We start from the raw sequence: 22,876 nt of genomic DNA on the forward strand, positions 1-22,876 counted from the left end.
AGCTGAAAATATGACACAGAACTAAAAATTACTTTTATTTTTTTATTTTTTTTGAGTTCAAGCCATTTAATAGGCAAAATGATGATTTTCTAATTTTCTATTGATGCCAAACTGGAAATAAAAGTAAACAATTTTGATCCTCACTCATAAACAAAAATAATTTTGAAATAATCTAATGGCTATTTATTGTCAGGCTCCGAAGATAAAAAACGAATTCGAACGTGTGGTTTTAAAATTGTTTATTTTTTATTTCCAATTTGGCACCACCAGAAATTCTACATTATTGTCTATGAAAGTTCTTGAATTCAGTGTAAATTAAAAAAAGGTAATTTTTAGTTCTGTGGCAAATTTTCAGCTTAATCGGTTCATAGACTTGAAAGATATAGAGCTCCAAAAATGGCTGTTTTGTATAGAAATCAGAAAATGTTTACTTCTTACTTTCCAATATTGTACGTATCCCACCACGCTCCAAAATGCTGTCAATTGGTTCGGCTGACCCGCATAGCAAAATACAATTTGCCATAAGTTCCAAACAATAAATTGCCTTTAACTGACGAGGTAACTATATATCAAGAAGCTAGTTTAATGTTGAGCTATATGAAACAAAATCTAAATACTGTAATCAACAGTTTTCAAAAAGCATATCAAGTTGTGACAATTTACCATAGTATCCAGGCATTGTTGAATGATAAAAGAATGAAAACTCGCATTTGATTGTTGCAATGTAGGATCACCTTATGTTAAACTGTTGGTTTTTAGATTTGAGTAACACACTCACACATGTATATTTTACTGTACATAATTTTTGTTCAACAACATGGCATACAGTAGTATGCATTGTATTTGTAAGCGATGGGTTTTCTATATGTGACGTGTAATTGTTCATTGAAGCTTAATTCGCGAACGTATCCATTTAAAAATATTGGCAACTAATTTTAATTTACATTTCGTTGCATTGCTACACACCTAGCTTCTGTTTGTATAACGCAATTACTTTTCATTATTTGTATTGAAGTTTTTTAACATGTTCTCCTCGCAAGGATAAATTAATTTAACATGATTTTTATTGCTCGATTTTTTATTACTCCAATTACCACATAACTGGGATAAGCCCTTTTCAAATGATATGCGAGTTTTGTTAACCGCGCTGAAGGAGCAAACAAAGCTAAAAAAAATTCAACGCCATCATCGCAAGCAACAACCTGCGGACCAGCTGCCTCTTGAACTCGGGATAATTATTCCTCCTGAAAGGAACGTGCGGATCAGAGAAGACCCCGGACCTACTAGTAATCCTCAGAGTAATCCAGCCTCGGTCTGAAGGAAATATAATCTTGAGGGTAAGTTAATATTTTGTCTTGTAGATAATGTTTTCAATGAGTGAAACCCGTTTTTCTTTTGTTTTCAGGTTTCCCAGGAAGGAGTGGAGCCGATAATAATGGACCGAGACGGGTCCGCAGCGCTGGAGCCGTGCGAATGCGGAAGTGAACAGCCGGATGGAAAGAATGTGTGCATGTTGAAAGCTCGGATGAATGTGCACGGAACTAATCACTGGCGACTCAGAGCCGTAGCGTGGTCTCATGGCGCCCTTGGCAAGCATCCACATTGGCGCCCCACGTCAATTGGATATTGTTAATTTTTTTAAAGTTAGTAGTCATTCATTTTTTTTTTCAAAATTTTTAAAAGTTGTGTTTTGGCGTTTAAAAAAAATCTCCCTCGATTTGTTCTATTTTATTAGAGTACTTTTTGTGGTGGGCAAGGTAATGGGTCACATCCTATTTTATTGACAGCTTCTCTTAAACTAATCAGTATCTACCAGGCCTACTAAGAGCAGTCCAATCTACCACATCTCCTTTTGTTTCAAATTAGAAAATGTGTAGTTTCCATTCACAATATAGCTGAGAGCCACCATCGATCGACGATCTTTCTTCATGTTCATTCTAATGGGCATCCCATATTCATCTTTGGTCAAACTCCTCCATCTCGATTTAAGTAAAATAATTATATCAGGTTTTGTTCCCGTTCGAGTTTTTCATCATTACGCAAATGTAATTTGTGATAAACTCCAGATATCTGCAAAGAAATAAGTAATATGATTGGACATACCTTATCCGAGCCAAGTTACTGCATAAACACTTTTGTGACATAATTCTCAGCGTACTCTAGGAGTGTTGATTGCATTTAAACTCCATCAATCTTATCCCGTGTTGTCGTGCTCTGAATTCTTAGCAGTAATAGTTCCGAATAATCTTTTTTGTTATTTCATCGTCTTTCATTGTTCACATTTTAAGCTGGATTGTCTTCTCCTTTTTCCAATTGTCATTTGGATTTTCCTCAACATGTTTTGAAGTCATCTCACTCTTTCCTGAAAACTGTACAAAGGTATTATTTTGCCTTCTCTGGACCAACGCAGTGTTAGTGCGTTGTCCATTAAGGACTTTGTTTTCTACCTTCTCCGAGCCAAAACGCTGTTAACGTTTTGCTCGTTAAGGATTTTTTAGTGCCTTCCTCGTCCAACGCGTTGCTAGCGCGTTGTCCGTTAAGGACTTGGATAATTTCTCTTGCCTTCTCCGAGCCAACACGTTGCCAGCGAGTTGCTCGTTAAGGACTTTGATACAACTTTGCCTTCTCCGGACCAACGAGTTGGCAGCACGTTGTCCGTTAAGGTCTTTGATATGTCTACCTTCTCCGAGCCAACACATTGCTAACGTGTTGCTCGTTCAGGATTTTGATATTTTCTGCCTTCTCCGGACCAACAACTCATCGCGTTGTCCGTTAAGGACTTTGATTATACATACCTCCTCCAGACCAACGCGTCGTCGCGATGTCTGTGAAGGTCTTTGACGTCTATCTTACATATATTTACCTATCACAGAAAGTCCTCATCAAGAATCTCCGTCCAACAAATCATACGCCCAATTTGGATTACTTTGTCGCCATAATTATGGAACTACAGAATACTCCCATTGATTCGATGTTTTCTTGACGTTATTTGAGGCATCTTTTCCATGACTTGTCTTGGCAATCACTGGATTTGTTTGTACTGTCGTCTCAAGCGCAGATTCGATTTTTCATTCCGGTTCTCCTTCATCTACCAGCATCAACTACTTCTGCAATTTGTTTTCAACTGCCAATGCTCTTCCAAGTTCTTTGTCCATAACAGCATCACGACTTCAGTCATGAAACTCAAGGGAAACTACGTCTGAATCGTATGAACTACCACTACTTCTAGATTCTCTTTGGTCATTGTGTGTGATTCGGATGCCATCCTCGTCAGCCATTTGTGGTGGGCAAGGTAATGGGTCACATCCTATTTTGACGTAGGACTACGTCTCTTTTCTATACCGGGTGTCATTCTAAATTTTCAGAAATCAGCCGCGTTACGTTTAAAGTGGAGATTTTGAGCGTTAATAGCTCAGCCATTTCTTGTTGAATTTTCAAAATTTTGGCACCAATCGAATGCAAATCTTTACACCAATTATGTCCAATAATAATATTTGCTGTTTTTCAATAACAAATTATTGAAAAATTGGGAAAAGTGAACCCATGTTTATTCCAGCCAATCACGATCGAGCACATTTTGGAGCACATTTTGGATGCTCCCGTCGAATATAAAAGCTACTGCTTCTTCGCATCTTCCCTCATTTGCCTTTGTCGTCTCGAGGTGAACGCATCGAACGAGAGCTGCCCACTTTCATCGTTTGCGTTTTCGCTCATTAGGCTGTGCACATAGTGGGTAAGGTGAGATGCGATCGGATGCGATAAGTTATGAGATGAGAAGAGGGAAGTTTGATAGGCCATAGTGCATGAGGTTTTCAATGAGGGTGCGCATGTTGTTTTCACATCCTTTTTCGCCTATTTCGTGCGCATCAACGACTCGCGTGATTTGATCGATGAAGTCGCTTGTATGTTGAAGCGCTTCTTTGGATGTGGGTAGTGAAATGATCGTTTCATCTGTAAGAGCGGAAAGATAAAATGCACCTGCTTTTTTGTTTTGCGCGGGCCGTTTTTTTTGCTATAACTTAGTAAGTTTTGATCCTGTTGCAATAGCAAAAACCGACCAGTTCAAAAAACAAATCTGGTGTAACTGTACAAGATTGAGACTATTGAATTAATTATTTGATAAAAGAATGTATAAAATGTAATTATATCCGCGTGAGAGATGTCTTTATGTATACACATATTTATACTTTCCGGACTGAGCTATCTGAGTGTTGATTTCAATTTAAATCAATATGAGACTGTTATACTGATTTTCGGCATTAAAACATTACTTTATTGTGCTGATCTCGGCAAAAAGAAACAAAAATTCGGCAAGTATGTATTATTTAAGGGTATAGATTTTTTTTTATTACAAAATTTTCGGCGACATCTACGAGAAAAGATGTCTCTAAGGTGTCTACTACCTGGAGAAACCTGGAAAACCGGGAATCCTCAGGGAATTTTATTTAACAGGGAAAAACCTGGAATACTCAGGGAATTTCTTGAGTACTCAGGGAAATTTTACTCCGAAAAAAAAAAATCATTGGGTCGTATGAACCTGGTAGTAAAAATCCATATAGAAATTTCGCTACAAGGATTTTTTTTCCAGAAATTCCGTCAGAATTTCTTTCTGGAACTTCTTTAATAATATCTCCTGAAATGTCTCCCAGGATTTCTTATAAAATTCCATTCCGCATTTTTGACGCTATTTTTCTTGGTACTACTTTTTGATTTTTTTCCGGAAAGGTATACTTCCGGATTCCTTCCAGGATTCCTGAATTCCAACCGATTTCTCTTGGAGTTTTTCACGGGGATGCTATTTCTTCTCAGAGTTCCTCCAGTGTTTTGCTCAAAGAAATCTTCGTAGGATTTCTACCAGAATTTATTCCGAATGCTCTATAACAATGTCTGTCGGGATAAATCGTGGAATTTCCTTCGGCACTCCTCACGAAAAATTTACCCGATTCCTTCCGGTGTTCCTCTTGGGACTTCCCCAGAAGATCTTCACAGAACGTTTTTCAGAGTTGCTAAAGAAGTTATTCCTGGGGTTCCTACTAAAGTTTCTCCAAGGAGTTTTTACGAATTTACTGCAAGAGTTCCTCAAGAGATTTCTTTTATTTTTTCCTGTGATATCTTCAAACCATTGCTTTGGGCTTTCTTCGAGATGTTCTTCCTGGTCTCCTACAGGAATTTGTTAAAAGTTTTTGCGATGTTTATTTTGAAGTTTTACCTGAGATTTTTCTCGGAGTATCTCCTGGAACTTCTCTCAGAAGATTCCTTCCGATGTTGGTCATGAGATGTCTCTCAGAGGTTTTCTTAATTAAAATACCCTGGATTTTCCCCTAAGATTTTTTTTCCAGAGTGCCTTCTGGGATTTCTATAGGAGTTATTGCTGATATTTCTCATTGAATTCATCTCTTGCATATTTTCAGAGCCAGGCTGTTTCTTGTAGTTGTACCGGATTTCTTATAGTGATCCACCTGAGAGTTTTTACAGATATTCTGTGCATTATTCCCAAAATTCTTCCCGGAATCTTTACCAGAAATTGTCCCGAGATTCTAGATATTCCTTCAGGAATTTCTCCCAAAGTAATTGCAGGGATTCTTCTACGGGTTTTCCTCAGAATGTCTCCTGAGATAACTTACGAAATACCTTATAGGAAATTCATGAAGAAATATTCGAGGGAATTCAAATAAAATCTTGCGAGAAACTCCGCAAAGTGTTATTGACGAAATCTCGACAGGAACTTCAGGAAAGCAGGCTTCAGCCGGCGGCTGTACCGATTGAACGAAACTTAACACGGAGTGGCTACGGATAAGATGCTATTCTCGTGAAAATTTTCATCGGTCGGAGCGGGAATCGAACCCTCATCCACCCGGACTCTAACCGCATGGCTACGACATTCTTGAAGAAACTTTGAATAGTTTTGGATGGATCTTCAGGAAGAATCCAGCGAGAATCATACTAGAGAACCTTTGCAAGAAATATCGGGACGTACTCAAACAGATATCTCGTGTGAAAGAATCTTGCAAAAAGCCAGGAAGATACTTTGGAAGAAATTCCAGGAATAATGCTCAGAAATATTGAAAGAATTTTTGAAGAGTAGGGGAACTTACGTATTTTCGGTAGTTTTGTTGTCTTCGTCATGGGGGGTTTTTTGAAACCTGTTGAACTCAGAGTTGGCATCAAATCCTTCCCAACCAAATTGAATATGATCAAGTTTCAGGCAATTTGACCGGCATAAATCCCTCATGACGAAGAGAACAAACCTGGCGATGATACCCTAAGTCACCCTTTATAATTTAAAAAAAATGGGTTATTTTTTAACTATAAACTTTCAAAATTTCACCCTACTTTCAAGTAGACACCCAAGTACACAATATGCATCATATATTAGGGAAAAGAGTATCAATCGAAATCGATGTCACACTCTTTTCTAGTTTTGCCTGACAAAGAAAAAAGCAGAACCTTTCAATCAGAATCCTTTTAGCAATTGAGTTGAATACCATAAAACCCTTAAACTTTTTAACTTGCACATGAATAGCATGCACTGAACAAACGACCATATCAAACATTGATCACTTCATTTAAATCCCGAACATAGAAAATAAAATGTTTTTTTATACACATATAATAACAAAAATATGCTGTAAAAAACTTAAACGATTTGATGGAATACTATTTTATATGCAATGAAATATGTTATTTTACATGGCGATCGATGGACAGTATGATAAATTTTTATTACGTCTGGTTCATCAAAATGCAAGTCATGTGAAAAAGCATTAAGTTATATTTAAAAACAACAACATATTAACGAATTTTATATTACCTACTAGCATTCCCAACACATTAAATCCGCATTGCTTTACATACACAACGAGCGCAATCATAAAATCCATACCCGACAAGCATTCTCTTGCGTTCTCTTGCGTTCACATGCGTCGAAGCAGCTCCATCGCATCTCCGCACTCATCGCAACTCATCTACTATGTACGGTTCATGCGTTCTGCATATAGTTTCCACAGAGTGTGCTTCGACGCTTATCCGATCTCTTATCTCTTTGCATCGCACCTTACCCACTATGTGCTCAACGTTATTCTTTGACGGCCGTGTTGGCTCGGCGTCGGTGGTTGTCGGCAAGGGTGCTGTTGCACATTCGCCTTCTAACCGTCTAACGCGGCAGACGAAGGAAAGAATACGTTTCATCGATTGCTCGGCGGTGGTGGCAGAGGCAGCAAAATCCACAGAAAGATCAGCGACATACGAATTTGCGAGTTGCGTCGCTGTCGTCGGGGCTCGGTCCTTTCGCCGATTGATTGGCGGTGGCGCATTGCTGATAGCATCAGGAACATCCAGGGCAACAAGCGGCGGGCCAATTTTCGACGGCGTTCAGCATTCAGCACGGAGGAATCCAACACGCATTGCGTGGCATGATAAATTCATGTCATTTTTTGTCTAAAATCGTCCAATATTCAATCGGTTCTTTTCAGGACCATAGAAAATTATTCATCAAGAGTTGTGAATCAGATAATTATTTCATTCCATCATGGATCGGTAAAAGTGTGGTGCAACCGAAAAGTGAAAGATTGAATGCTTGGTGGCCCCGCAAGAATGATGATGCCGGCCACTAATGGTTCCATCCGGAATTTATCAACCCTATCCGAACCATTTTTCGTGAAACATCGATAAATTATAACGTTGTTCGAGTTAAAATGATCTTAACCTTACAATATTTTGATTACTTTATTCGTTAAATGGAAATTTTCTCATTTCTCGGTTGATTAACCGTTTCAAGCGTCTGGTGCATGCGGGGCGGGACATGCAAATAAAATATACTGAAAAGCCAGCCGAATGGGAGGAGCTTCATCTGATAATCTAGGGCATAAAAGCTGCTCCCTCTGATTTCTTTCGTCATTTTCGTTGGATCAGTCAAGCAGGGTGGATGTCACCTCCACACCTGAGCACTACCCATCGGCGACTCTCGGCTATCGTGCTGATAGCGTCATGAATCTTATCCACGGCAGAAAGCGGCCTACCAATTTTCGGTGGCATCCTGCAGGATTAGCACGGAGAAAACCAACACGCATTGCGTGGCAAGGCGGTTTCATGCCATTTTCTTCCTGAAATCGTTACTTTATCAAACGGTCCTTATCAGGATCACCAAAAAATGATTCTTCAAGAGTTGTAAATCAGATAATTTTACTCCATCAATCGAGAAAAGTGTGGTTCACCCGAAAAATGAATGATTGAATTCCGGCCACTAATGGTTCCACCCAGAATTCAGCAACGCATTACCCTATCAGAACTATTTTCCGTAAAACATTGTTTAACTCTAACAATTTTCGAATTAAAATGATCTAAATCATCCAATATTTTGTTTACTTTAACGCTTAATGAATTTTTTTTCCATTTCTGGGTTGATTAATCGTTTGAAGCGTCTGAAGCAGGCGGGGCAACACAACACCACAAATTTCGTCGGTTTCCTGCAATAGGGGCACAACTCAAAAAATGTGAATTTTCAGAATAAGCGTTTGAAAATTGGCAATCATGAAGCACCTCCTGCAAATTCACTTATTTCTCTCATCATTTGACAAAAGTAAACAAATTTTGATTGTTGTATCATTGAAAGGGGCTGAAGGACTATCTGTTTCATGAATTTTTGACAACTATTTTTCAACGACTATTGAAAAAGTTGACTGATTTTGAGTTGTGCCCTTACTGCGGAAAATTGGTGAAAATGCCCAAATCTCGCGTTTCACAACGAATTTTGGAACGGGTCTTTGTGAGATGAAATTTTACATAGTTTTTCATCATTTGCCATCAAAATCTCAAAAATGACAAATTTTGAGTTGTGCCCCTATTGCAGGAAACCGACGATTTATGCTTCCTAGCTGGGGCTCAATTGAATGATGTGCCTTGACTGAGGCTGGAGCTGAAAATTAGTAAAAGCTCGAGATCAGTCTTACCCAACCAATCACAATCAAGCATAGTTCTGTGAGGCGACACGACGAAACTTATATAAGTGGTGCACACACTCATTTCGATCATTTCATCGGCACACACAGCAGCGGACGGACAGCACCGAGCGGCAGCAAGATCCCAAAAAAGATCCGCTTCAACGGATGAGCAAGCGGGTGGCACCGCCCTCTGTCCAACGAAGCCTCGATTCTTTTCGGATCCATCGGCGGTGGAGGCAACAGCGGAAGCAACATCCAAAGAAAAATCCGCCTCGGCAAACGAAAATTCGATTGGCGTCACTTTTTGTTTGCCGGGGCCCCGATTCTTTCATGGATTGTCGGTGGCAGCAGCAGCAAGATCCCAAAAAAGATCCGCTTCAACGGATGAGCAAGCGGGTGGCACCGCCCTCTGTCCAATGAAGCCTCGATTCTTTTCGGATCAATCGGTGGTGGCGGCATGGGTTGCAATGAATTATACCAAAATGGTTCTTTTAAGGGCCCCAAAGCTTCCGAAAGAGTTATTTGGAGCATTATTCAATTATTTCTAAAAATTCAACTAGTTCTAATTTTTATAGTTTAGTTTATCGATAAAGTTTAATTTTTATACTAAATATACACCGCTGTATATTTGGTATTTGAAATTCCAAATTTACTGTCAATGTCATTCCAATCGAGTAGGATACCTGTCTAATGCGCTTTAAGGTTGAAGGATTCGTCATTGACATAATCGTCATCATTGAAAGTTCGAAAGCAGTTTTCTCATTCTAAACTGAAATTTCTGCAGTGAAAATAAGTTCACTGTACTCCAATCTTCAGCCGCAATACAGTGAATACATTTTCACTGCGGAAATTTCAGCTTTGTACGAGAAAACTGCTTTCGAATTTTCAATGATGACGATTATGTCAATGACGAATCCTTCAACTTTAAAGGCATTGCTCGGCAGCATCATCGTCATGATACGGGAATCATCATTACCAGCAACAATCGCCAGATTTCGAGTCTTTAGCATATAGTGATTTTACTCTGGCCGTTATTTCGTCGGTTTCCTGCAATAGGGGCACAACTCAAAATTTGTCATTTTTGAGGTTTTGATGACAAATGATGAAAAACCATGCAAACTTTCATCTGACAAAGACCCGTTCCGAAATTCGATGAGAAACGCGAGATTTTTGCATTTTCACCAATTTTCCGCAGTAAAGGCACAACTCAAAATCAGTCAACTTTTTCAATAGTCGATGAAAAATAGTAATCTAAAATTTATGAAAGAGATAGTCCTTCAGTCCCTTTCCATGATACAACAATCAAAATTCGTATACTTTTGTCTAATAATGAGAGAAATAAGTGAACTTGTAGGATGTGCTTCAAGATTGCCAATTTTCAAACGCTCATTCTGAAAATTCACATTTTTTGAGTTGTGCCCCTATTGCAGGAAACCGACGATTTATGCTGAATAGATACACGTTTACTTCATCTGTGAGCCCCAAATTCTTTATTATGCGTTAAAAATTAGTCCTACGTCAACATTGCGGTTATGTCTCAGACATTACACACTCCTAGTTTTATTGACAGCTTCTCTTAAACTAATCAGTATCTACCAGGCCTACTAAGAGCAGTCCAATCTACCACACTTTTCATTCGTCTTTTTCATTTGGAATTTCAATGGAAGTCACCCAAAATTTATTCCTCTTGTACGAAAACGTCTTGCATTTCAAGAATCTCACTAAGGCCAGCACAATAATAAGAAATGACATAAATGATAAACACATTTCGTCAAGACACCTCACATATTTTTTTTCTTTTCTAGATTTTTGTTCAATTGAGTATAGTTTAGAAAAAAAAATACTTAATTGATTTGCGATCTATTTTAAAATTTTTTGACGATTTGTTCAATTGGTTTAACCAAGATTTTCCAATAACATAACCAGAGAAAACTTCTGAAGTTTAAAGAGAATATTTCCCAGAAGATCTTAAAAAAATCAGTAATCATTAGACAAATTATAAACAGGATAACCCAACAAACATTTTTGCTGTACAAGAGTGGAATAAACCACTCTTAAGCAAGCTTTAGCTTAAGAAACTGCTTTCAGCTAATTCTCTTCTTGGGAAATATCAGGAGGTATTCTTGAAAAAAAAAATCTATATGAGTTTTTGTTGAAATCTCTGGAAGAATTCCTGATGGAATTACTGAATGAAATTATGCAGGAATCTCTGAAGGAATTCTGCTGGAATATCCGGTTCATATAAAAATACAGGAGACATTTCAACGAGAATTTCCAATGGAATTCATGTAATAATAATTACAGAAAATTCTGTAGTAGTTCGTGAAGAAATGCCTGAAGGAATGCCAGCAGGAACTTGTGGAGAACCTCTGATAATTTCTGAAAGAATGCTTGGAAAATTTTTTGAAGGAATTCCTGCAAAAGTTTCTTAAAGAATATCTTGAGGATTTTCTAAAAAAAACCGTAGATTTTTTTTTTTGAAAAAAACTCTTAGAAATTTTTGAAGGAATCCATGGAAAGCTTTCAAACGAATTCTTTTTTTTTTTTTTTTTGCTAGGTTTCTAGCTGCACTCTGAATAGAGTTGAAACCTCTACACTAGACCTGAAGATAGAAAAGAGTACGTAATCAGCAGTTTGCCAGCCGTACGCGGAAAATGATATCCATTAGGACACTGTTGCAACTGACTCAGAAAGATACGGTAGAAGATTGGAAAGTTTTCAATTGGTCAGTCAGTCAGGATTTGCCTATGTAGTGTTATGGTCACACGGTTTGTGTTTGTCTCCTTGTTTGATTTTGTGGTATGGTTAAATATGTTTTTCTCCTCGTTAAGTCAGTTGTCGTATGTTGTTTTTTTTTTTCATCGAACCCTGTATGTTAAAATATAGTCGATCCTGTGTCAAATTGTTTTCTTGATTTCGCTAATCGTTTTCTGCTTGTTTTCATCTCTTGTGTCCTTAAATTGTCATCGGTCCAAAATCCACAGAAACATGTAACTGAACTGCTGAACATCTAAGAGATAAACAAAAATACGCCAAGTTGATCAGTTGATTGCAATAAAATTTTAAAATAATAAAGATTTCATGTCAACTTTCATCCCGCTACAAATACTATTAAAAATATTCAAATTCGTTCAATTGTCCTATCGGTCCTACCTAGATGAACCATGTCATTTTCCCAAGCGTAGCCTAGAAATGTCAACCTAGTCATTCACAAGTAACGTTGTTCAGTTAATATAAAGCAGTCAGTTTTTGTCCAAAATGTCACGTCGAACGCATTGACGTCAACAATGCGTTTAAGTGTTCGCACGTTAGCTTTGAATCTATCAGCACAATTAAGTGCTGCAAATCTCCTTCCCACTATTGATTCTTCGGTCGATTTTTATTGCTCTATTTAAAGAAAATATGACCAACTAACATTGTAAAAAGCGACTATAACATTAATAAATTACTATGTAATAAAAATCAACCGACAAACGTGGGAAATAGAGCCCAAACAACATTTTGAAGTCAGATGGCTGTAAAAGCTTCCAAAACCTGTCACAAATCCAAATAATACTTTTATTAGGATTTGTAACGATCATCAAAACCTTCTCAAATCCAACCGACTTGGAACTATTGCTTGGGAATAGACTCTACTGAGCCCTGGCGGTTCCTCCTGTTTATCGAGCATGTCTGATGCATATGATCAGCCATACTCCATCTGCAGCAGCCGGTTCGTGATGAACCGTTGGAGGCGCATTAAAGTGTTAAAAAGGTGATATGTTTCACTAAAGAACACTACATTACAATAATCAAAATGAAACTCCTTCACTTTAATACCGTCAACCCCTGCGAACTTGGCCAGGGTAAAGCTTTCAAACGAATTCTTTGAAGAAATTTTGTTACAAATCAATTGTAGATTTTTCAACGGAATGCCTAGAGATATTTTTGAAGAAATTCTGTATTTATGGTTTTCTGAAGGAATTTATTAGGACATTCATAAAATGAATGAATCGAGTCTTACCGGAGTACGTGGATTTCTTTTCATAATTCAAATCTCAATTTGTTCATCGAGCACATGTTCTGTTGTGCACATGGATGTCAAAGCATTTTCAACAGTATAATTTCCCACAATCATTTATATAAAAGGTTTTCTAGGGGAATTCCAACAGAAATTTATGGATCTCTAGTAAATATGGAACAATTTCGGAAGGAATCAATGGAAACTCTAATATTGTCATTTTCTTTTTTTTTTCTACAGGAGTCTATAGAACACTTTCTGAAAGAATCTTTTGTCAAAACCTAAAGAAAAATATATACTATTTTCAAAAAAAATATCTGGAAGAATTTCTGAAGGAATACCTGCAGGGATTTCAAAAGGAATCTCTGCAGGATTTTCTATAGCAATCCATGGAGGAATTACTGAAGGGTATCAAAGTTATTTTTATAGATATTTTTGCAGGAATCTTCTGTAGGAAGATGAAAATGGTTTCTCAAAATAAACAAGAGGAAACTGAAATTTTGAGAATACTGAAAAATATAAAAAACATTATCAATCTCAAACACTGAAAATAGTGAAATCTTGATAACATTCAAGAAAACGTAAGCATCATCCGGTTGAACACGAATGCCAACTCACTTATAAAGTGTCCTTTATAAAACTTAAATATTATAATTAGCATCATCCTGTTTCCTTTTCGGCGCCCCTTTGAGGTTGGCGCCCTTGGCGGGGGCCAACCTGGCCAACCCCACGCTACGGCTCTGGAATGTAGGAGGTGCACCAAGCTGCTTCGGCGACAATTCCTTCAACAGGATGTTTGCACAATTCAGTTGATTAGACTCGTCATCTACAAGTTGTGCTACTTGGAACGGTTCCTCGTCACATTCAGGAAGTGGAAAAATAATATTGTCACCTGTCGCCACTGAATTTGAATTGAAATATATACATCAACAAAAGTGACATGATACCACATAACATAAGTGGAACTACATAGTCAGAGGGAAGGAAAAAGTTGCATCCTTTTCCAGCACGCGAAACTGTTATATCTTTTAAAAGAGGCGTCGAACTGTCATTTATTTTGGTAAACAAAAAACATCTGATCCAACCAGTTTTGGCAAAGAATACAGCAATGAAGATTAGCATCTGTGACATATGCAAAACTAGCTGCTGAAAATCCACTTATTCATTTTGTCATAAATTCATTGAAATCTTCGAAATAACACATCCACGTTTCACATATCGATCTTCCTTTATATTTAGGGATAGAAAACGTATTTTCGACTTGAGTTTACAATGTTTCGTCACAATTTATGTCCTATTTTATATCTCGATAGGCTGCCAGTCTAGTTCTATGCCGTCTTTGTTTTACTTCACAGCATTGAAAAATGGTATACATGCTGAAAAATGGTATGGCGATAATGTTATAACGCATTTGACATTTCGGTGCCCTGTATACCAGCGTATGAAATCGGAAAGGCATCAACTTTCTGAGCCAGAGTTCCACTTATGTTATGTGATGATACGGTAAGCGAAATTTGTAACTATTTCAATGATAGGGCTATATTTGAAGCAGTTGGATGAACTGCAAGCATTCCAATGCACATTTTTCAATTCAAATTCAGTGGCTACAAATAATTCCCATTTATAGTGTAACAACGAACTGATTTTGGATTGTACCCAACATTCTCCTGTGTTTATTATAAATATACTAGGTAATAAAATTTATTGGTTTTAGCTTCTCTTATTAAAGTAATATGCTTTTTTCTAGTAGCTGATTTGGCAAACAATTTATTTTGTTTAAAAATACAATATTGGTTTAGACAAATTTAGGCTGACCATACGTCCCGTATTCAACGGGACAGTACCGTTTTTATGACCTTTTAGGGTTGTCCCGTCGTATTGTGGAAAAAGGTCAAAATGTCCCGTATTTTTCGGAAAACGAGCATCTTAGTGTTAACAATAAAAGTTAAGTTTAACTTATTAAGTTTATTAGTGAAACAGATATTTCTTGATTAAGAAGTAAAGGTTCATCCTGTTAAAATTTTGAGTTAAATATTAATGATTTGAAGTATCAGACATATTTCCTAAGAGCTTACTGAAATTCACAGTTCAAAAAGTCTTTCGTACTTTAATTCAAATTCTCAACAAGTTTAAAATGTAGTTTGTGTGAAGTGTTAAGCTATAATTTGGTATTACATTAGAATATACTCTTTAGATTCTTTACCAATTCCACAGGAATTTACTAGAATAAAATATAAAATTCTCTCAAGTGAACGAATCAATTTTAATGGAAATTATTAAGTCATGCAGAAAGTAGTTACCTTCAACATAATCATTCCAATGATTTATCGAAAGCTTTGATGACATCAACACTTTTTGTATGATTACAGATTTCAGACTTAAAATACGAAAAATGAAAATATTTGTTGAAAGAATCTCATACATGTCTCCTAAAATAGTTGCCCATAAATATAAAGAAAAAATAAAAATAGAACAAACTACGCCTACCATAAAATAATTACATTCAAAAATAAACATACAGAATTTTTAGCATTTTCAGTCATTCTTCAATTGCAAAAAAAAAATACTGAAACAATAAAATATTATAACTTCGGGAAAAATTCTTATGATTGCTTTGGTGCGACTTAAACTTTGAAAGTTTTTCAGATGTTTATGCTCTTATCATTTTAAAACACATAAAAATGGCTTCTCCAACCTCTAGCCAAAAATAATAGAATTAAGAGGCGATGAATAAAATGTGATTTGGACTCTAACTAAGACAACTCTTATTTTCTAACCGGTTATGGATCTTACTGTTTTCAATTGTCTTCAAAATTAAATTTCTTAGAAGTTTGTTGAAAATCATTGTTTAATACTGCAGAAAAACATCTGATTTCTTTGCCTTTCTTTGTTTAAAAATTATACAATTTTTGCACGCTTTAGCTTTTGAATTGTTCGATTGATTCCTTATCAAGTAACAATAACAGCTGAATAACAGCTTATTCAGCCAAAAATTTAAAGAAGTTTAAGAGCGACTTATTTGTCTGTTCTACAGCAATAATGTTTGTTGCGTTATCTTCATAATTTCAAAGATCACTTTAGTAGTCTTAACTTTGTTTACACTCACAGGTTTTTATTCTTATGTATTTTGCTTTTACAAGAGTACACGAATTTGTATATCTGAGAACTTTTAGAACATAATCGTTCCTTAATGTGTGTATAAAACAACTTATAATTCCAGCCTTAAACATTTTGTATGTCCCGTATTTTATGCTCATATGTCCCGTTTTTATCTTGTTACTATCTGGTCAGCCTAGACAAATTGCTATTTACTGATATAATTGAACTTCAATTTTAATTGCTTGCGATAACAGTTATTAGAAAATAGTTTATTACTTGCGATTGATGAATATCTACAAAGTACAAATAGATTCTTACAATACAGGATACTGTTAATTCTAGTATAGCACAATACATGAACTGTCTCTGTTGATGTTGTGCTTTTCTGCCAAATTTATGGTTCAACCACTTTTAAACAATTTGACTTGCACTTATCCTTGCAAAAAATGGATAATATGTCTACACTATGACATACAGTATTGCAAAATTTTTGTTCGAGAAAAATGCTGATTTTTTATTGTAACCTAACTTAACCGCCTATTCCCCATATTGTGAAAAGGCCCATTACAATATGCCAAATGGGTTACTACAATATGCACACACTACCACTCTATGTGATGGCGAACAACATGTGATATTGTTCAGGCATTGTAGCAGATTGTTGTGAACAATATGCAAAATAGTGCCCTTACAGTTTACAACTATGCGGGGAGTTCTAGCAAAAAAGAGCCCGAAATAGCAGCTCTGCCGAGATGGTTTCACTTCCCTTTTTGAAGACAATCAGTCCTGTATAAGGATTCCCGAGGATGGTGTGGATCTGAGATGGCCAAAATTTGGTCTACGTGGCTTATGGACAGTGCCAATGTTTGATTAAATCTCAGTTTATAAATGCCGACGAGAATCAGTATAACACGCCTTGTGTCAAGTAACCTACCATCTTGTTAGCAGAACTGCCGTGAATCGCATATCAGTCCCATGTCTACTGGATTGTGTATGCATATGGGACAGATATGCGATCTCGGACTCTCGGTTGAAATGGTTGAAACTCAGAAACCGAGATTTACACTAGAGAGTTCGGAAAATAAAACGGAGTTTGCACAGCACACGTCGAAGGAACAACTACCGATAAAATTGAAGCTGATCCTAAACTCTTGAACCACTGTGAGGCCACACAACAGTAGTTGATGTGATTTTACCAGTGTTTGGACGAAAAAGTGTTCAGTGAACCACTCGGCAGTTTTTCTTCCCTTCAGTTGGTTCTGTTTCATTTACCAAGCGGTGTATGTTCTCTCGTCGAGTCGCATGGTTCACGAAGGAACACAAAGAAGATACTCCGATATAAACAAGCTGCGCCGATGAGCGGGCATCGCTAAGTGTAACACTTACCGATGATCTCTCATCGTTGGCTTGGGGCAACTGTGAATAATCGTTATTTTCATCAGTATTTAATGCGTTTTCGCTTTAAAAACGTGAACTACTATTTAATTTGACTGTATTCATGACGTTGCAGGTTGTGTAGTAACAATAAAAAAAGAATTATGGCAATAAAATATTCTTACCGAATGCATCGCTTTCATAAGCGTCATCGAGCATCTTCTCTCTTGATTGCGCTCTCGTATCGAACCGGACAAGAGAATGAACAGCATTTCGAGGAGCGTTCCCGAGCATGTCGGTTCACGAAATGTTACAATCGCGAATGTATTACTTGCTGAGCATGGACCATTCAGTGGTTCGCGATAAAAATCCACACACTGGATTTTACAGACGGATCCGCAAATTTCCTCATTCTTCAAAATACACTGTACGGTCTTGTTACACACAGATATTAAGACGATATAGACACAAACATAAAAAAAAATCTTGGCAGCGGTGGGATTCGAACCCACGCCTCCGAGGAGACTGGTGCCTTAAACCAGCGCCTTAGACCGCTCGGCCACGCTACCTTGGTAGGGGGCGGAGCCACCCAGCCCATTCACGCTAGCCTCGCTGTTCAGGGTTGTAGTCTCATACCACGACGTTGGTAAACGGCATTTTATAGCAGCAGCATTGACATTGTAGCAGTGCATGCTCGTTTTTAGAAACTCACACATTGAATTTCACGAAAGTGCTTTGACCGTAAGTAGAACGAAGTACGCTTTCAGTCAGCTATAGGAAGCAAGCAGCTGCGCCTATGCTAAAGTGCCGGTAGTGGCGCTTTTCTGATAAATGCGGTAAACGTGATAACAGTGTAAACAAGCAGAAAAGTTTGCGCTACGGAATCATAGACGGCGCTCGTGTTCCATGTGTTTTTCACATATACAGCGGCGCCGCCTGGCACCTATCCACTCGAAACATCAAGCGCTACACGGGTGAAAAATGCCAGTCAGAAAAAAAGAAGTAAACAACTTGAAATTTGTATGGTGATGTAATCAATTCTCTGTTACTGCAATGAATCCAGAAGAAACGCGTAGGGATAATGATTTTGTTTCTAATTTGCAACTTTTTGCCCCAAGCCACAAATCGCTGCGATGCGGAACAAGTGCAAGCCAGCGATTTGTCCATACAAGAAAAATGATTTTACTTTTAATGTGGTGGCGCCATCTCTGAGAAAAGCAAGCTTTGATTTCCTACTATTGTAGGAGTGTTTGTATTGTGAATACTTAAGGACAGACTTAATAGAATCCCAAAATGGCCGCCACAATGACCGGCTTTGGCACCTACTCACGATTTCGAGGGCACAAATCTCTTCGTAAACAAAACCAGCGCACCTGATCTTCTATTTACAAGTGAGCAAGAACAGAATAATAAAAGGCGCTGTTGTGTGAAGCTTGCTTCTTAAGATGTGTGCGTTTGAAGTTCTGATGCGCTCTTGAAGCGGGATTTCAAAACGTTTGTCCTTGAGATGCTGGGTACAAATTAGTGGTGATGCTGTGTTAAGTAGAAGATTGTACGACAAAAATATACCTGCATTTGCCCAGAAAACTTTATCTGTTAAAAACATCGTTGAGCAGGCAACTCCCGAACATTTAATCAGGCATATATTTATGTATTTCTCCACTTTACATGATTAAAAAAATCATGTTTCATTCAATCAAGGCAAGTGTAAAGTTTTCTGCACAGCAAAAAATCTTGGCAGCGGTGGGATTCGAACCCACGCCTCCGAGGAGACTGGTGCCTTAAACCAGCGCCTTAGACCGCTCGGCCACGCTACCCTATATGCATACCGTACGTTCAAAGTAGTACAGCTTCGACGAGCCCGAATCACGAAAGCTCTCAACCATCCCCATGCACCGTTATTCAATCACTTATTAGCAACACGTAACACTTGTAACGCTTTGCTCGATACACCCTAGAAAAGTTCTACTCAGTGACGGAGTTGGTCTTACTCAGAAATCGAAAAGTCTCTTGTTTTCTTACTCAGTTTCCGTTGGAAGTGGGACAACAATTACACCACTTACCTTCAGTTCCGGTTTCGCCAGCTTGCTGGTATTGCTGATGATGGTCTTGAACGACGCGTGGATCTCGTCGTACTGCACCTTGTCCTTGAAGCACCCGATGTTCTCCGACAGTTTCTTGATCGTTTTCTCGTTGTACGAGAGCAGCGACAGGCAGAAGGCGATGTCCCGCCACTGGCGCTGTTCGCTCGTAACCCGGAACCGAAGGCACAGCTTCTCCACCAGCGATTCGATCTGTTTGTCCTTGTTGATCAGGCCGATGATGTGCTGCATGATGATTTGGTATTTGGATTCTTCTAGTTCTAGGGCTGGGTCGCTCAGGCGGGAAATGATGTCCGGCAGGACGTTGTATAGGATGTTTGATTTGTTGGCGATTTCCTTGAAGAACTGTTCGGTGATTGTGCGGATGTCCTTGACCGGGTCGACGATGCACATGGCCAGGTCGGAGATTTGACCCTTGACGCGGATCATTTCGTGCAGGATCAGATTGGAGAGCATCTTGACGGCCGTGAGACGCAGTTCGACGTTCTTTTCGTGCAGGGTAGCGTACATGTGACTGGTCCAGGGTTCGATGACGTTGGGGAACCGGAAGGTAAGATCCGACAGACCTATGACGATGTTGCACTTGATCTGATTGTTTTTCGTGTGCTGCAGGATGTTCATCAGGAAGGGCATGTTGTTCTCGCAGAAGGTGGACGAGACGGACATCAGGCGGATCAGGGTGAGGGTGCTGGATTTCTGGAGGAAGTCGTCTTTATGCCGGTTCGGGTGTTTACAGATTTCGATGATTGTGGGGATGAATCGGGCCAGCATGGATTCCTTGTTGTAGAGCATTTCCGTTTCGCAGATGTAGGTTATCTCTTCGGCAACGGTGTCTTCAGCGGTGGCTCCGCTCAGCAATTCCTCCTCCTCGGCTTGTTCCTGTTCCTTGCTGTTGGCGCCGGAGAGACGTTTCAGAGCGTTACTAGCGGACTCGTTCATGCTCATGGTCTTACGTTTGGGAGTGCTTTTGCCAACGGCGGCATTTTTCTTCTTTCGATTCTTAATTTCCTCTTTCAGGTCCTGGCGGTATTTGAGATTGCTGTAGACGTCAATGTCCAGGTGGATCATCTGCCGCATGGCAACATAGCCAATGATGAGAATGAAGCGGGCGATCAGGAATGTGGGTAGGGTGATGGAATTCTTCCGGGAACTGCCCTGAGAGGCCTGTGATGCGCGCACGTTTTCTTCCTGAGTGGCTCCAGGAATTTGCGATTGGGAGTCCTGCGAGAGCCTCAGGCTATCTTCCTGTTCCGCAAACTTCGAAGCGAGATTGTGCAGCTTCTCGTAAATGGTCACCAGAATGTTCTGGCTGACCACGTCCGGAGTGTTGATCATCTTGTAGATGAAGTCGAACGTTTTATTTCCGATGGTATCAAAGTTGGACACTTTGCTGTTGAAGAACAGTTTCACGAATACGTCGCTTACTTTGTCCACGATCGGGGAGGTCGCTTCGTATCGTTTGTAGTACTTTACTCCGTCTTTTGGCTTGGGGATGGAGTTCATCAACAGCATCAGGGTTGCCGTGAAGATGCGGGGATCTTTCCGGCCTCTCTGCTCGAATCCGATAGTTTCCAGTAGAGTTTGATTTGCGGTGACCACAGAGGGCTTTCCGGAAGATACCATGATGAGCAGTTGGAGTGCCTGGCGAGATTCCGAGTCCGTCACATTCTCAAGTTTCTTCGTATAGATTTCGAACATAACTTGGATCATTTGTGCGTCCAGGTCACCACTTTCAACCCACTCCTTGACCAACACTTCCATCGCCGTGTAGTGACCCATCGACAGATTGATCATGAACTGGCACAGATTCCGAACCACTTTGACGTTCTTTGCCCTCCCCTCTAGATCCACCTCTAGCAGAACCCTCTTGTAAGCAGACGCCACACTGTTCCTCTTGTCCGCATCCGAGGACCAAACCAGATACAACATCTGCTGCATCCCGCACTCGGTTCCCTTGATCCCAAACAGATACGCCGAAGTGAAGAAATCAATCGCCTCGAACACGTCCGACTGCGACTTGGACATCAACATGTCCTGCAGCTTCGGAACCGCATCGGAAACGATCTCCGAGAACCGCATGGAATCCTTCAGGAAGTTTACCTCGTTTTCAATTTTCTGGAACTCGTCGTTCAGGTTTCCACCATGCCGGTTGTTGATGAAGTAGCTCTTCAACACGGCCAGGAAGTACACGCTCTGCTGTTCCACGTTCAACGTCTTACGCGTCTCGGTATTCCCAATAGCGTAGTCCACCTTGCACGCCAACTGGAGCAACTCCTTGTACCGCTGACCCTCGATGATGGACCCAATGTCTTTGACCAGCGATTCAACATCCGCATCGGTTCCGGTTATCTGCGTTGCTTCTTCCGAGGAGCTCTGCCGCGAGAGTTCCTCGGAGAACACCGGATACATTTGCACCGTCAGGTCCTCCCAGTCCTCTTCGGTTTTCTTCAGAGCCGTGTCCTGCTCGACCATCTTGTTGCGGATCTCTTGGAGCTTCTTGTCGGCTTCCTCGTACTGGGTACGTAACTCGGCTAACGAAAGCTGCAAGGAAAAGAAGTTACAATAAACGACCCCATAGCCAAGTTTTCCCATCCTTCGAACATACCTTAGCCGAGAACGGATTATGTTCTAGGAACGCCTTGATGAGCGCGATGGCATTTTTCCGTACCAGCAGCGCCTTGTCCTCCAGTCGCTCAACGGCCCTCTCCAGAACCTGATGCCGCCAGGTCAGCGGCACCGCATTATTCCGCTCGATGTGATGCCAAATCTGCAGCACTTTGGACCGCACGTGAGCCGAAACGTCCATCATGTGATTCCACAAATCCTGCAGAAACTCATCCCGGGTCTCCTTCAGCTCGTCCGTCAGCTCTTCCGACGTCAGTTCTGTTACAATCGCTTCACCCATAATCTGCAGGACACAGTTCCGGACGACGTAAGCTTCCAACCCAAGCAGCTCATCGCTCAGCGTCGAGAGATGCGGAATGATCAGCTTTGGGGCCAGAGTACCCAACTCCAGCAGGAACTGACTGAAGTGACGAGCGACTTGGGCATCCGCTGCATCGGCCCCAAGGCGTTCAATGAGTTCCTTGATGAGCACCGGATAGATGGTCGCTATTCCGAATTCCTCGTAGAGAAGCATCACTCCGGCTGCAATCGGAGCTATGGAAGCCTCACATCGCTCCAGAATCTGCATCGTTCGAACCGGGAACGACAGGGCATGGTTGTACCGCTTGATCGCCGTACCCAGAATCTGGAACACGCTATCCACCAGTGCCCTGTTTTTCACGTACGACTGCTCCAACGTCCGGTAGCAGATGTCGCAAATCACACTAAAAATAAATAAAAATGATTAAGCATACTAT

At 39.7% G+C, this 22,876-nt stretch overlaps 1 protein-coding gene and 2 non-coding genes across 4 annotated transcripts in view; all 3 read right to left on the reverse strand.

The window, feature by feature from the left end:
• LOC109404013 (condensin complex subunit 1) overlaps positions 1 to 22,876 on the reverse strand; it is a 28,415-nt gene that overhangs the window by 4,722 nt on the left and 817 nt on the right. For both annotated transcript variants that reach the window (XM_029867815.2, XM_019676876.3), the window contains exons 2-3: positions 22,120 to 22,843; positions 19,476 to 22,055 (exon numbers count right to left, since the gene is read on the reverse strand). In XM_029867815.2, coding sequence (XP_029723675.2) covers positions 19,476 to 22,055; positions 22,120 to 22,843 — 3,304 coding nt within the window. The remainder of the gene's footprint in view (positions 1 to 19,475; positions 22,056 to 22,119; positions 22,844 to 22,876) is intronic.
• Positions 17,900 to 17,981, reverse strand: Trnal-aag (transfer RNA leucine (anticodon AAG)). Its single transcript has one exon. It is a non-coding gene; the product is annotated as a tRNA-Leu (tRNA).
• Trnal-aag (transfer RNA leucine (anticodon AAG)) lies at positions 19,148 to 19,229 on the reverse strand. Its single transcript has one exon. It is a non-coding gene; the product is annotated as a tRNA-Leu (tRNA).

Source organism: Aedes albopictus, chromosome 1, assembly GCF_035046485.1.
Source record: "Aedes albopictus strain Foshan chromosome 1, AalbF5, whole genome shotgun sequence".
Lineage (NCBI taxonomy): Eukaryota > Metazoa > Arthropoda > Insecta > Diptera > Culicidae > Aedes > Aedes albopictus.